At 42.3% G+C, this 16,739-nt stretch overlaps 1 protein-coding gene across 1 annotated transcript in view; it reads left to right on the top strand.

Annotated features, from left to right (window-relative positions):
* RBFA (ribosome binding factor A) overlaps positions 1–16,456 on the top strand; it is a 28,739-nt gene extending 12,283 nt beyond the window's left edge. The window contains exons 4-7 of the mRNA XM_033934466.1: positions 4,428–4,540; positions 6,182–6,266; positions 12,113–12,180; positions 15,396–16,456. Of these exons, the coding sequence (XP_033790357.1) occupies positions 4,428–4,540; positions 6,182–6,266; positions 12,113–12,180; positions 15,396–15,846 (717 nt within the window). The 3' untranslated portion in view covers positions 15,847–16,456. The remainder of the gene's footprint in view (positions 1–4,427; positions 4,541–6,181; positions 6,267–12,112; positions 12,181–15,395) is intronic.
* Positions 16,457–16,739: the final 283 nt, after the last annotated feature.

A 16,739-nucleotide genomic window follows, 5' to 3' on the forward strand; every position in this document is an offset into this window, starting at 1 on the left:
CGCCACTGCTTTGATATACGAGCAATTTGGTTTACGAGCATACTTCTGGAACAAATTATGCTCGTAAACTAAGGTTCCACTGTATTATAATTGCACATATGAAATAGTAACATAAAAACATAACACTTATTAAAAAAGCAAATGAAACCAATATAAAACATTAACCCTCCTTTCTACAAAACCGTAACACGGCATGAATTGCTCCGATGCTCATAGGAATTCTGTGATCGTGGGAGCTGTTACGCCTGGCTGATGCTAAAAGCTGCACTATGATTTTGTAAAAGGGGTAAATGTGGAAAAAAATTGTTTAGTTTACAAAACAACATAAAACTAGTCAAAAGCTGGGTGGAAAAAATTATGCTTTAGCTTCTCTTCAGAAAGTCAAGGAACTCTTCAATTTTAATATTAACTGTCAAGGAAAGCAGCAGGCTCAAGAATTGCTTTCAATTAATTAACTTCGCTTTAGAGTTGGTTAACCTTTTAATTGAAGGACTTTTCGGTGCTTGGGGAGCTTTAGAGAAGCAGTGTAAAGAAAACTGCTTTAGAAAGCCATTCAGGAGTTATTATTTTGATTTGATTTGGCTTTATATACCGCCTAATATAAAGTTTAAAAGCGGTTTACAAAAAGAAACAAAGCAAAATATAATCAAATACAAATCTCAATACAAGTCAAAATATAAAATGACAATCATAAAAATTCTCAATTCACAAACATCGAAGGAAGATTTATTGGATTTATTAACTGCCTTTTCATGAAGAGATTCACCCAAAATGGTTTACAACATTGATTAGTAATCAGGTACGCTTAAGTATCTTATCTGTCCCGAGAGGCTCAAAATCTGACTGTGATACCTGGGGCAATGGAGGGTTTAGGTGAAATGCTCAGAGTCACAAGGAGCAGGCTAGGATCAGATTCACAACCTCTACATGCTGAGTAGCACCAAGCTCTTATTATGGCCACTGAAATCCCTTTATTAGAATTTGATTCAAATTATAAGTGGGAAGTGTCTTCTTATATTTAGGGATAGAAATAGACTGTTATTGGCTAAGTAGTGAAAAATGCTTTTCTGGCTGTGAAGAAATTGAGGTCTGTTATAAAAATTTCTTTGAATTTTTTTATATTTTAGATGCTTTGTGCAAGCTTTTGTGCTTTCACAAATACATTATGTTAATGTTGTTTATATTAATTGCTCAAAGAACCAAAGGGGCAGTCTTCAAATAATACAAAATGCGGCTATGATCCTAATTTTTTTTTCTGCTTCTAAATTTGAATTAGTTACATTTTTTCTCATATAGCTGCATTGGCTGTCAGTTGTGTGTCGAATGTTTTACAGATTCTCTGTTTTTGACTTAAGTCATTATGTGGGGAATTGCTCCCATATTTGTATACTTATTTTCAATGGCTGCAGTGAATGGGAAGACAAATTTTTATTAAGCTTTCCTTGTATCAGATCTTCTTCTTAAATGTCAATTACGCTCTTTAGAACGGAAATGACGAGCAAATCCCACTCCATCCAATCTTAATAAATATAAAGAACACTCAAAATTCTACAAACAATCAATTAATATGGAAAAGAAAAAATATTATAAAAATTGTATTTCAAAAGCAAAGAACTCCTCGGCCCTATTTTCCATTTTAAAAAATCTGAGACAATTCAAACAGAAACAAAGCATTACAAACGATTCTGCTCCCACAGTTGTTAAGAACTGTTTTTCCAAGGTCAGAATGATCAGATCCTTAGCAAACATTCTTGACCCTCAGTCTCTCAACATTCTAATTCACTCTCTTATTATTTCCAAGCTCGATTATTGTAATTCTTTATATAAAGGTGTCTGTCAAAAAGACATCTGATGTCTACAATTAATACAAAACACTGCCATAAAAATTATAACGAACAAGAAGAAATTTGATCATGTTACCCCCTTGCTAAAGAGTGCACACTGGTTACCAATCCCTCATTGAATAACATATAAAATTGCTTTAATTTCCTTTAAAACCAAAGAACACCATGAACACCAAAGAACCTGCCTTCATTCATAAGCTCAGTGGTACAAATTGATTTCTGAATTTTTAAATAAGAAGCCAAAAAATAGTCTTAGAGATATTTGGAGCATCGAGATAAAACAGTATATTTCTGTATCTCGTTGGCCACAAATTTGGACTTGGAGGTTGAAATGTACAACGTCAGCATCTATGAGACAAACTTGGTTATTTTTATTACATAGGATTTTTTGGACCCCAGTTTGTTTACAAAAACTAGACAGTTCTAAATCTAATAGATGCTGGCATTGTCATATTAATATATTTTGAATAATTATTTATAATTTGTAATCACATCATATGTATTATTATATTAAGAATGAAGATGAGGATGGGAGAAAATGATTGTTTAATGTAATAATTGTATAGTGAATAGTGTGTTTTGTGCAGTTTTTCTGATTTACGATTTGTATTGCACTATCGAAGTTTGAAAATCAATAAAGATTTAAAAATATATATATATATATATACAGATTTCACAATGATCATTTATGTTATCAGGTAGTATCTGTACGGTGTTCTCTTCCACTGTTTAAGACAAAAATCTCATTTCCCTGTGTTTTGTAAATTGTTAAAAACATAGAGCAGGGGTGCCCACATTTTTTGGGCTTACGAGCTACTTTTAAAATGATCAAGTCAAAATGATCAACCAACAATAAAATTTTAAAAAAAACACAAAGCACACTGTACACAGAGAAAATGTTAATTATCATTTATATTCTGGGGGGTTTTCAAAGAGGTCAAGGCAGATGACTATATGCAATGTCACCTCAGTAACAACTATACAAAAATAGATAAATATATCCCCTTCCCTTTTTACTAAACTGCGATAGCAGTTTCTAGCGCAGGGAGCTGCGCTGATTGCCCCGCACTGCTCTCGACGCTCATAGGCTCCCTGTGCTAAAAATTGCTATTGCGGTTTAGTAAAAGGGGGCCGTAGTGCAAAATATAGACAACAGATATAAATTCTCAAAATGGACACATTTTGATCACTAAATTGAAAATAAAATCATTTTTCCTACCTTTGTTTTCTGGTGATTTCATGAGTCTCTGGTTGCACTTTCTTCTTCTGACTGTGCATCCAATATTTCTTCCCTTCTTTCAGCCTACTGTATGCTTCCTCTCCTCCAGACCTCATTCCCTCCCCCAACTTTTTCTTCCTCTCTCCCTGCCCCCCTCCCTTTTCTTTCTTTCTTCCTGCCCCCCTTCTTTCTGTCTCCCTGCTCCCCTTTCTTTCTCTCTCCATGCCCCCTTTGTTTCTTTCTGTCTTCCTGCTTGCCCCCTTTCTTTCTTTCTCCCTGCCCTCCCCCAAGCCACTGCCGCCGCCGCAATCGGGGAACAGGCCCCCAAGCCACCGCCGCCCTTAGCTCTTCCTGCTTCCTGAAGGAAGCGCCAGGCCAACCAGCCTTCCTCTCTCCGAAGTCACTTCTGATGTTGGAGTAGAAGTTCCGGGCCATCCAGGCATCCTGTTTATGGCGTCAGGATGCAGGTAGTATACGAAAGTGACATAAGTCTATCATGGAGCCCGAGATGGGCTCCGCGATTAACTCTTGTTGCCTTTGCAACAGAGGGTCTTTTACTAAGGCGCGCTAGCCGATTTAGCATACGCTAAATGCTAACTTGCCCATTATATTCTATGGACACGTTAACAATTAGCGTGCACTAAATCGGCTAGCGCGCCTTAGTAAAAGGCCCCCATATTTATTTAGGAAATTTGTGCTGGGAGTAGTTAGATATGGATATGACGGAATTCCTGATGGTTGGCAGTCTTTCTTTTGTTAACCGCTTTGAACTCTAGTTGGTATTATGTGGTTTACAAATTACCTTTAATATAATCTCTTAGCTTTCATCGGTGGCCCCTTCATTGCCGCTGGTAAGTCTGCAGTTCACACACCAGCAGCTCCCCCTCCCACCCTCCCCCGCTGCAGGTCAACAAATGCCTCCCTCTCAATTCCCTCTTCTCCACTGGTCTGCCTTAAAATGTAGTCTTCTGTTCTTCCCCAGAAGTGGCCGCCTGTGGCCTACTCCAAAGCTTTCCTTGGGCCTGTCCCGCTTCTTCTGATATCACCCCCTGTTTCTGCTTGGGCAGAGAAAAAGCATTGGAACAGGCTGTAGGCGGCATATGTGCAATGCTGTTGCTGGCTATGACCAACAGAAGACCACCTTTAAAGTACATGCCTTTGGGGTGATGTTGGATTACTTGAAGGACCGGGGTTGGGAGTAGAAGAGAGACTGGCGGAGACAAGTTATGTTGCAACCTGATTAATTGTTACAATTGTGATTAATGATAATGCATTAATCACAGAATTAACTGCAGTTAAAATGCAACCCTAGTTAATTGCAAAGGTTAAACAGCTCACTTAATGGGGTGACTTTTTTCATGCAGGTGTCGCTAACACCTGACTTCTCAGCATGTCGCCTCTACTGGAGGACCACAGGTGACGCAGAGCGAGACAAACACATGGAAGATGTCCTAAAGAAAAATGGTCCTCGTTTTAGGTATGCACTCTTTGCTCTGTGTTTCTACCACCTGCTCTACTCATACTCAAAGTCCACAGCAAAGGACTGAATGTAAAAAATCACTCTACCCAAATCTCATCTGACTCCAATTAGGGCTCGTACTCTGAATCTGGGTAACTGAGATTTGGCGGGTCAGACATCCCTTTCCTTGGGACATCCGTTGCCATTTTGATCGGTTCTGTGATGATTGCACTGTTTGTGAGTTCGATTTCAAGGGAGTTTTCAGTTTGGAAGAGGGAGCAAGTACTTCTGGAAACAGATTTTGTGTATCTTCCACTGTGCGTAATCTCTGTAGTTTTCCTTCCAAATAGAAAGTAAGTGCAAAAAAGATGTTGTGATCTATATTTGATGCCCTTGTCCATTAAGAGACGTGTGTATAGTTTCAGTTCTCCTCTACCGTGTAATGTGGTGGCAACTAAATCTCTATAGGACAGGAGTTCCACAGAAAAGTCTCCCATCTTACACGCTTTCACCAATATGGATTCTTTGAGTTTATAATCCACAAAGCACACCATGATATCACGAGGAACATTTGCACCTAGGCTGAAGAGATATTTCTATGATGGAAATCGCCTCTTTATGTTCATCAGCTCGGGATTCTGTTGTCCAACACGTCGATCTCTCCTCACAGATCAGTTGCAAGAGTTGTTAATTCTGAGTGTACTGCTTTGACATCAGATTTAATTTCTTTGAGTAGTTTGTGAAATACTGCCATCAGGTCCTTCCCTACAGGTTGCACATTCATTGCTGAATCACCTGAGGCCCACTGCTCAAATTGGGGTTCTTGTTCAAGGCACCATCTTGACCAGAGCATGGGACAGCAAGGGGGGAAAGGCTGATATACAAAATTCGCTAGTTCTTTATGAATTGCAGCTCCCCATTTCTTAACAAAGCCAAGCGGATCTCTTTGGTAGTAATGGGCACTTTTTTCTGCTATCGATGTTAGATTTAGGCTGAGATTGTCTACCAATTACAAGCTGGGTCCTGCAGAGCACAGAGTTTAAGCAGCCATCAGAGTTGATGACATCATACCCCCCCCCCCCCCGCCTCAGAAATGTTTTTGAAACAAAAGCCTCAAAAACTCTTGACATAGCAGTGATTGAAAAGAAATGGCATGTTTTTGATGGTAAGGCTAAGAAGGGTTTTGGTAAGAAACCTAAGTGTAGCAGAGAGTAATAGTGGGATCTGAGCTCAGGGGAATGTCCAAGGTATTACAGAGACATTCATCTTCTAGCTAAAGTGGTCTCCATCTAGTTCAGTGTTCTCAAACTCAAACCCTATGCAGGGCCACATTTTGGATTTGTAGATACTTGGAGAAAAAATAGTTAATGTCTTATTAAAGAAATTACAATTTTGCATGAGGTAATATTGTCATAAAGAGACATATGATCAAGAAACTGTTTTATTTTACTTTTGTGATTATGATAAACATACTGAGGGCCTCAAAATAATACCTGGTGGGCCGCGAGTTTGAGACCACTGCTCTAGTTCCAACTGTCTGGTCAGGCATGTTAATGTGGCTTTTTATCAGACACCCATGCATCGGTGAATTTTGCTGCACTGACAGATTGGTGATTCCTGCAGTGGAGCTTTATTAGTTGACCATTCTGTATTTTACAGGTATCTTCTGTTGTCACGACAGGTCATGGGAGGCATCCCCCAATTTGTATTTGTCAGAGACAAAGAAGATGCTGCCTTAGTAGAGGTAAGCCACAGTAGTCACCAGACAACCAAACACGCAAAAAAAAAATAAAAAACCAAAGGCCAGGAGGCACCTGCCATTTCTAGTGCACTTCTGTCACCAGTTGCTGCTATTGTAAGACAAAATGGAAGTGTTAACACAGGGCACATTTGAGAGCATAGATTCACTTGCTGCCAGAGAGGCAATTTTAAAAAGGTGAACATTCAAAAACGAAACAACAAAATCAATACAATAAAGATACAATGAAAATAAAATAACACTTCCATAATATAGGGCAATGAATTATAATCCAGTCAATCAAATGCAACATAGATGAGCTTTTAATTTTTTCCTGAAATGTATATAATCCTTCTCCACTCATAATGTTAAGGTTCATTCAATGACTTTGAGGCAGTTAACAAAACAGCTTATACTCTAAACCAGGGGTGTCCAACCTTTTGGCTTCCCTGGGCTGCATTGGCTGAAAAAAATGTTTCTGGGGCTGCGCAAACGCTGCAGCAAGACAGAGGAGGGAGCCGGCAAGACGGTAAATACCCAGGGGCAACAGAGTAAAACACTGCATCGCCCTTGACCAGGGCCGCACAAAATACTTCACTGGGCCGCATGCGGCCTTCAGGCCGCAGGTTGGACACTCCTGCTCTAAACCAATGTATCGCAAACTATGTGCCACGGCAAACTAGTGTGCCGCCCGAGATTCCAGGTGAGATGCTTTGGAGGTGAAGAGGCGTCAGTTCCAGCTGACTGCGTACAGGAAGTGCATCTCACGGTGAGGCACATCCTGTAGGCAGTCAGCTGGCACCAGCGCCTCTCCTTTCCACGCCTCTTCCCTTCCAGCACCCTCCACTGGCGGCTCAGGGTCCTGTCAGAAGTTTTTTTGCGCATGTGCGTGGTGTCATCACATCAACGTTCATGCATTTCCGGATGCCTCGAGCCTCAGCCACCACGTTTAGCATGCTGCGGCTTTGCAAAGTTTGCGAGACACTGTTTTAAACGAATATCCACTAAAGAAGGCACATTTAATTGTTCTCATGTTGACATTGTGTTGCCTCACATTCTATATGGTCCTATCAGTGATGATATTGTGGGATTGGAAGATTGGGTTCTTACCTTTGCTAATCTTCTTTCTTGTAAACAGGAATATCAGTCTTGACCAATGGGTATTTACCATATTTTTCGCTCCATAAGACGCACCTCACCATAAGATGCACCCCAGATTTAGAGGAGGAAAACAAGAAAAAAATAACATTCTAAACAAAATTGTGCACCCAGCCTCCCTCACTCCCTGCCAGGCTCTGCACCCAACCCCATACTCCTTGCCAGGCTTTGCACCATGTCCCACCTCCCTGCCAGGCTCTGCACCCTATCCCCTCTTCCCTGACCTGTAACCTATCACCTCTGATGGTTGAGTGGTAAGCTGGGACAGGAGGGATCTGTCCCAGCCGACTAACAATTTTTTCCTCTCCCCCTCATTCAGATTCTTATGGACATCTGGGAGACTCTTGAAGGTCCCCTGAAGTGTGCTCATGGCATGGCTTTATCCCATGACGGATTCCTTTAACAAGTGCTTCATTTCCCCGAAGATGGATTACTCAGTGGCGCACTTCTCTCCCTAGTGATGGGGGAGTGGTCCTGAAGGATGTTCAGGACAGACGTGTGGATTTTGTCCATAAGCATCTGTTTGATTCTGCAGCTACTGGTATCAAGGCAGCATTGGCCTCCTCTTTCGTGGCTCAGGGATGCCATTCCAAGCTGCGCCATGATTCTGACACTGTGGTTATTTGCAACTTGGATTTTCTCATCTCCAGTGTGGATTATATGGCCGATGCCTTGTACGACATCTTGAAAGTTTTCACAAAGCTTGGCGCCTATTCTATTTCAGCTCACAGGATGCTTTGGATCCAGCAGTGGTCTGGCGATTCCTCTTCTAAGGCAGCCTTGAGCCAGTTGCCATTTAAAGGCCAGCTGTTGTTCGGTCTGGGTCCTGATGACCTTATGGCCAGTGTACAGGATAACAGGCCTAAGTCTCTGCCTGTGAATAGATCCCGCCCTTCCAGGGGGCTGGGGTATTCTAATGTTCATCCCTTCAGGCACTCTTGTCCGTATGTGGGTCCGTCCTCAGGATAGTGATCCTCTTCATCTGCCTGACTGCGCTTCAGTAGGTCCCGACGCCAGCAATCCACAGAAAGTCGGCCGGCGGCTCCAGCAAAGAAACAGTTCTGATGCCAACCTGGCGGATTGGGGGGGGGGGGGTTGTTGGCCTTTCTGGCAGAATGGCAGGTAATTACCTCTGACCACTGGGTCCTGGAGGTTCTCAGGGATGGCTACAAGCTACTGTTTCTCTGTCCTCTGACAGAGTATTATCTGGATTCTCCTGCGGGTCACCCCGAGAAGGTACTTTGGGTGCAGGGCACTATCCACAGGATTCTGGATATTGTGGCCATAGAACCTGTTCCAGAGTGAGACTCGGGCTCTGTGAGATACTCGATATACTTCATCGTTCCAAAGATGATTGGAGACCGATTCTGGACCTCAAGGCAGTCAATGTGGCGCTGAAGGTGCCCTACTTCTGCATGGAGACACGCCTTTGATAGCATCAGTGGCACTGGAGCCTCCCTAGATTTTCCCGGAATCCCATTTTCCCGGAACACCGGAAGTATCTGATGTTCCATGTCTTGGGGCATCACTTAGTTTGTGGCGATGCCCTTTGGATTGGCGACAGTACCCAGGACCTTCACCAGAGTGAAGATGGTGGTGGTGGCCCATCTTCACACCCTGGCTGTCCTGGGTCACCCGGATCTGGACGACTGGTTGATCAGAGCTCCCTCGCTGTCCAAGAAGCATCAGGCTCTTCAACAGGTGGTGCAATTGCTGCAGCACCTGGGCTGGGTGATCAACTTCAGGAATTCACCTTGAGCCGATGCAGGATTTGGAATACCTTGGAGTTCAGTTTCATATGAGACAGAACAAAGTGTTACTACCTGTCTCCCATCAGGAGAAGCTTCGACAGGCTGTCAGGGACTTTCTGGCCACTCCGGTTCCAATGGCATGGTAGCACATTCAGGTTCTTGGGACATGGTGTTTTGTCCTCTTGGGCAGAGTTGGCTGTTTCTCTGGATGAGATTTGCAGAGCCGCTACCTGGTCCTCTTTGCATATGTTCACCAAGTTTTACAGGATCGATGTGGTGGCCAAGCAGGATGCTGCTTTTGGTGCCCCTGTTTTGGCAGCAGGCTCATCCCACCTTGATTTTTCGGGACTGCTTTGTTACATCCCACTGGTCACAGAATAAAGTGGGATTATACAAGAAAGAAATATTAGGTTCATACCTTTGCTAATATTCTTTATTCTGGGAACCCGCCCTATTCTTTGCTGATTTGCCAATTGTCTGCCTTTACAAGTACTTATAAGAGTGTCACCAGAATGGATTTAGCACTTAGTTTAGGGAGTCCCTGGTTCAGGCGCCCCTTTCTGACAGTGCAGGCTGTGTCTCCCTATAGCACTGTTTTGTTGTTCAGGTTTATACTGTTTAATGACCTGTACTCGCGTTTTTTATTGTTGCTGTTTTGCATTTGTTGATATGAGCAGAATTGATTTACTTGTTGAGGAGTTCTCCTCGTTCCCCTCTCTCTTGTCTTCTACAGATGTTCCTGGCTGCTTTTATACTGACTGAGGTGATGAGATATGAGGGGGAGGGGCTTAAGTCTCTGAAATTCTGAGGCTTCCTGCAAAGTCCTGGTGGGTAGAGGGAAATAATCCATTGTTCCCGGAATAAAGTGTGGATTTACAAGAAAGAAGATCAGCAAAGGTAAAAACCTAATCTTTTGTTACAAGGTCCTAGTAGAGCTCTTTATGAGCCCTTACGGTAGGCTTCCCTTCTGAATCTTACAGTCAAGATGGTATTTCTGATGACGATTATGTCAATGAGATGCGTTTCCCAGTTATAAGCTCTGACCCACAGAGCACCGTTCCTTAAGTTTATAGAAGCAGCCTTACACACAGTTCCATCCTTCTTACTGAAAGTAGTCTCGGCCTTCCATGTCAATCAGGAAGTCTGTTTGCTTGCTTTTCACCCTAGGGAGTCTAAGAAAAAGGATAAAGCATTGCATTTGCTGGATGTTAAGCGAGTGCTCCTCTGGCACCTCGAAGTTACCAATGAGTTTCCCTTATTGGATCACCTTTTTGTTCTGACCAGACATACCAGGAAAGGGAGGCCAGCCTCGATTTCCAGATGGATTTTAAAATGTCCATTTTCTCTATGTATGTGGGCTGCGGTAAGCAGCTGTCGATTGCATTGAAAGCTCACTTCACTAGAGGAGTCGCCACCTCATGGATTGAGACTTGGGCGGTTTCATCCGAGGAAATCGGTAGAGCAGCTACTTGGTCTACCCCTTATACCAGTGTATTGAAAACTGTGTGCCGCCTGAAATTTCAGGTGTGCCGTGAGACACTGGGAAGGAGGAGAGGCACCAGCGCCTCTCCTCTCCTTGTGTCTTCTCTGCCAGCATCCCCCACTGGCGGCTCAGGGCCCATCTGGAAGGACTTTGTGCATGCGTGAACGTTGCATCATTACGTCAACATCCACGTGCTTCCGGATGCCTTGAGCCACAGCCTCTATGTTTAGTGTGCCACGGCTCAACAAAGTTTGCGGGTCACTGCCTTATACTATTAGTATGAGGAGGGTGCTGAAAAGTTCTCAGCCCAACCAACTAACTTCCTAAATTCTGGGCTTTATTTTGCCACTGTAGCTGAAAAGAGTGTTCTTATTTTGTTAAGTGCCAATGTGCAGAAACGAAATTATATGTTTTGTCATTGTTTCAATCATTGATTGATCCATATCCACTTCATTCTCTTCTTGGTTGGGCTGAGAACTTCATCAGTCCCTCGTAGGTTCTATAGGGTGAATGTAGCAGCCAGGATAAGCTCCACTTTCAGGTCCTCTGTTTTGAAGGCAGGCTTGGCGGGCCCACCTTAGACTCCAGGGATTTTTTTGGTACATCCCTAGCGTTCATAACCACTAGATATATTGCACTAGAAAGAAAGATTAGGTTCTTATCTTGATAATCTTCTTTCTTGTGGATGTGTCTAGTGGTCCTGAAGCCCCACCCTGTCTGTGAGCTTCGCCTGTCTTCTACCTTAAGATCAATCTGAATTTGGAGAATTTTCTGTCTCTCAGATGAACTGAGAGAATAAAAAAATAAAAGAAAACACTCAAGAACACATAGGGCCTCTTTTACAAAGCCGTGCTAGCAGCCCCAAAGCCCATAGAGATTTAAAGGGCTTCAGGGCTGTTGCCACACGGCAGCTGCTAGCACGGCTTTGTAAAAGAGGCCGATAGTCTAGTTTAAGTCTCTGCTCGATTGCAGGACATTCAACTACCTATCAGCTTTGTATAAGATTGGTGCTGGTTGCACACAGTTTTTCTGTCTGTTTTGATCAGTTACTTAGAATGTTTTAAAGTTAATGGATATGTTTGTTACAGATCACAAAAGAATTGTAGTGTTGGGGATTTTTCACAGTTTCCCTCCTTCTGGTTATGTCTGTCATTACAGTGCTACTTGATTGCTTTTGTACACACTGAGGGGGCAGGAGCAGCTCCCTGGGAAGGAGGTGGAGTTCAAAAGATGATTGGCAGCATTCTACAAGCAACTTGCAGGTTCAGATATATAACCCTAGCTTTCAGAACCACTAGACACATCTACAAGGAAAAAGATCAAGGTGAGAACTTAATCTTTCTTTCTGTTGTCCAGTGAACTTGTTGAAGAGATGGCGGTCATTTATCTAGAGCTAAGACTGCATAGGATTACACTGTTAAAATAGCTAAAGGGCTCATATTGGCTTCATATGTTAACAGGTTGAAAAATTATTAGCAATTGCTGACTTCGGACCAGATGATGAAGACTACAATCATGATGATGTCAGGTTGGTGTTAAGCGATGGGGATTTTTTTTGTTTATGATCTACTTATATTGTTTCCAAATGTGGAAGAACCATGATGAAAGATTGGTTTACCTGTGGATTTCTGAAGAATGAAGAATAACCCTTTCATACACCACCAGGAGAAGTCCAGGTATAGCTGCCAATGAGGAACATCCAGAACTTGCTAACCATCTCTCTCTGGTTTTGTTTTCTCCGTTTATTTCATGAATATGCTTTGTGCCGTTATAATTGTAGACTGTGAACTTCATGTTGGGCTTGAAGTGATCAGTACTAAAGGATCTTTTCCGTGGGTAAAATTTGTATTTTGCCTGTGGAAGTGGATAGGGCAAGTTCAGTCATTAGATAAGACTAGGCTGTCACCTAGGGCAATAGCTGCAGTCAAAGCAGGTAATTTTTGCTAGACAGTAATAATAATAATAACTTTATTCTTCTATACCGCCATATCAGATCATATAATTTGGTTAGAGCAGCAAGCTATGCAGAAGGGAAATCACGGTTCAAATCCTGTGTTTCTCACTGATGTTTCTTATAACTTGCTGTATCTGAATTTATATTCTGTATAAGGCCTATACGGTTTACATAAAAACATACATAAGATTGGACATTACATGCATGCTCAATAAAAAGAAGAGCACTTTGCTCTTCAAACCCCATCTCATACAAATCAAAAAAATCTATTGCATTAAAGCATAAGCAGGTAATAACGTTTACACATTATCTCATCATAAGAAAGCATTTACAAACAGTTGCATTTTCAACAGTTTCTTGAAACCTAACCTAACTGCACATAAGCGCAGATCTCCCGGCAAAGCTTCCCAAAGCTTTGCACCCCTTACTGACAACATAGTGTCATCAATTTGAGAGTGAGAGCATCCTGCTACCCAAACTTCTAGCCCTGCCACTTAATCATCTGTTGCATTAGGTATAGCTTTAGATTGTTAAGTTGTATTGGACAGAGAGCTATCTAATCTACCTGACTATAACTCGCCTTGAGCTTGGATCTCCATTTGAAAAGACAAATAATTAAATCCAAATAATTTTGAGACCCATGTTCCATCATGTTGAGGGGATTGGCATTTCACCCTGGATCCTGAGGACTAAATGTATGTTATTGGACGGGTTGTTTGGCAATTGAGTCATTGGGGTGCTCTCCAGTGACACTCGTCGTGTCCTCTATTCAGGCAGGTTGAGATTGATTCGGTGCTTGCACCTTAAACTGGTAGCACCTCATACCTGTTTGATTAGCGAAGGTTTTAAGCAGGGCTTACCTCAATTATCTGGCATCCCCTTGAATATCCAAAGAGCTTTATGTTGACTTCCACATCTGGAACTCATATGAAGTGGTGGTATAGAAGCAAGCCCAATTCTGCCATTTACTGTCGCTGCCAGTTTGATTCTCTACACAAGGAGAATGTTCTGAGGCTGAAAGTCCTTCAGAGATAATATCTGTACAGAATGAGAGGAACAGGGTGATGCTCAGAACCTATCGCCAGTGCTAGAGTCAATTAGCGCCACTGTTGACTGCGCACATGTTCATCAGGCACTAACGCAGGGAACAGCATGAACACTGAAGGTCAGTGCACATAACTTGCAAATGTTAGTTATATTGATGTAAACAAGGTGCTCAGTATTTCCTCTCAATGGTTAGAAACAACGCACAAATCAAACTGTTTTTACTGCTAAAAACCCTAATGCCAGCTCAAAGCTAACATTAGGAAAGGAGGGGGCATTAGAGTTGTCCAAAGTGAAGGGAAAAAAAATACTGTCTATTAATCGTTCCCAGAAAAGAAAAAAAAAGAAAAATGCAAGTCCTTCGCCCTGGGAGGGAGGGCCGCAGCTCTTACCCCTCCCCACATTGACTTTCTCACATGCTGCTCTTATCCTAGGGTGCTGCACCCCTGTGATTGCCAAACTTTTCTGGCTAACTGGGAGTCAGGGGTCATTGGTCCATTGTGCAGCGCCATGTTGTCTTTTAGCAGCAAGTTTTGTGGACACTGGAGACTGTCTTCCTCCTTTCCACAACTTTCAGTAGGCTCTGATGGGCGAAGAAAACCCTGCACAGCCTTCCCTTCCTCTTCCTGGCTCCAGCTCCCCAGTGTGACTGGGCATGTGCACAAGAGCTTTGCTTATTACGCAGGTCTTGTGTGCATACAGGTTCCTCTCCCTTTCTGAAAAAATAACTTCCCCGATGCTCAACCCTAATAGTGTGCATACGATTTGCATGCTATTAGTGCTGAACATTTGGAAGTTATTTTTCAGTGCTGTTCCCATGGTATTCTGCATCGTACAAAACAGCGCAGGAGTTCTGAGCATTGGCCTGCCAGATAAGAGTGGTTAACCTACTTTGTTAAGGAAACCTTGTTCTGGTTTTGACTACTGGAAGCAGCTAATGTGCTAAACTATGAAGTGGGGCCAGGTGAGAGAAAGGAATAGTCCAATTCTTCCTCACTCAATGCCAGTAGCTTCCCGCAAGAATAGGAGAGGGATGGCAGAATTGATTAGTATAGATGTCATTGGGCCTGAGACTGGGAAATATAGTTTAGCATGGAGAAAGCATGGCTTTCCTTCAGTATTAGAAAGTTTAGATACTCAGATAATAATGCTAAGTGTTATCATGGAACTAAAACACAGGGGACACCTAATATTTTAGTACATAGGTGAAAACAGCAGCTGTGGCTAAAAGTGGAATACTCCTTAAAATAGCAGCTCATAAGAAGTATATATATCTTCCTGCCACCACCTCAACCTTCATTAGGTCCCAACGTTTATTAATGGACTATATTTTATTTTTGTTCTATTTTACTTTTTTATTTTGTTTTACTGGCTCTGCTTCTTTCAAGGCAGGCTGCTCGAGTCCTGCTTTTTTAGTTCATTGTATGCACAGACTGATTTTCTAGGGCATACGAGGCTACAGCTCTGTCATATTGTTGAGGCTAAAAGCTAGGACTGGATTAACCTGCTCTAAACAGAATGGAGCCTATTGGTAAACTTTGGTGAATCTGAGACTTACAGCTGATCAGCTGGGATCTAAATCTAGACTTACTATATTTTGACATTTGAAGGATATACTGCCAGTATTTTCAGCCATAGTACAATGCTTTGATTATAGCTTGATAAAACAAGAATATAATCCTATATAATGGTGATATGGTGTTTGCGCACACATACTGATTTATCTTTATCCTTTTTTCCATCAGTCAGGAACATGAGACCTCTCTTGCTCCATTGTCATCTCCTCAGCAACCTAATTTGTTTGGGATTAACCATGAAGAGCTGAATAGACAAATAGCCGAGTACAAAAAGAGTGGCATAGAAAAGAAGAAACGGATGGAGGGCATCGGGCTGCTTCAGCAGCACCAGGAGCAGCTAGCTGAGCTGCGAAGGCATAAGATCCTGAAACAGAAGATGAAGAAAGCAAAGAAAGCGTTTCTTGATGACATCACGCCCCAAAAATACTTGCTGCAGAAATACAGTGATGAGGCTCTAGAAGAGGGTGACGAGATGACCTCTCTAGGGAGCAAAGAAGAGCTTGAACTTCAGGAAGCTGTTGAAGAATTGGATACAGAAGATGCCAATAATGGCAAGCCAAGCTCAGGGGAGAGGAAGAGTCATGTCGCGAAGCCACGAGCACGTGGAGGTCACTGGTAATTTGTGGCACAACTGAGCTCAAGCCTCTTGCCTACAGATGTGTATGAAACATGAGTTTGGCAAAGGCATCTGGGGAGGAGGAATGGGAAACGTACTTGTTAAATTTAGATTGTTGTAATGAATTCTGAAGGTCATTAAGTACACCATATAATACCTTTTCATCTTGCAAATGGAAAGAGAGGCCTTTTCCCTTCCAAAGTGGAAAGTGTGAATATCTTTATAATGGATATGATCTCATCCTGATGTCATTAGATGAGACCAGAAACCTTACAAGCTTATGACAATTCTCCTTCTTGGTTGGGTTCTTTCACAGGATAACCTGAAAGGAACCCATGAGCCTTTACCCCGTCCTGGAATACCCATGTAAATGCATATCCTCAGGGAATCTTCTCCTGTGTCCAGAACCTGCTGCTCTCTGTTTCATTGCAGAGCAGTTTCACACAGGACTGACAACCTCTTGTTCTCATTGGAGGAGTTTACAGAAGCAATAGCAAAATGCACGTTTGAGCTTTTGCTTTCGGGTGACAGCTTAGTAAAGCTGTGGGATTTTTTTAAAATTATTATTATTGATGTGAATTAATCCTATTAAAAATTACCTTTTAAAAATTTCCATAGTGATGGCGAGTGTATGCTTACTTGTGCTCGTGCTGAACTTTGCCCTCTAGTGAATGTGTGCTGGCTTTGGTATTGGTTGAATATGATAGGACAGCCTGAGTCAACAGGATCCTCTGTGGGTTTAACATAGCATCACATACCTTCCAAAACAGGAAAGAACAGTTGACACTCTTGAGTTATCTCCCCATCCCCGTGCTCAGAGCTTCCTATGAGTCACTTTTATCAGTTCATGTAGTAATTAAATAGTTGTTAAAGCACTTTTCTCACTACAGAGTAAT

This window comes from Geotrypetes seraphini, chromosome 2 (assembly GCF_902459505.1).
Source record: "Geotrypetes seraphini chromosome 2, aGeoSer1.1, whole genome shotgun sequence".
Lineage (NCBI taxonomy): Eukaryota > Metazoa > Chordata > Amphibia > Gymnophiona > Dermophiidae > Geotrypetes > Geotrypetes seraphini.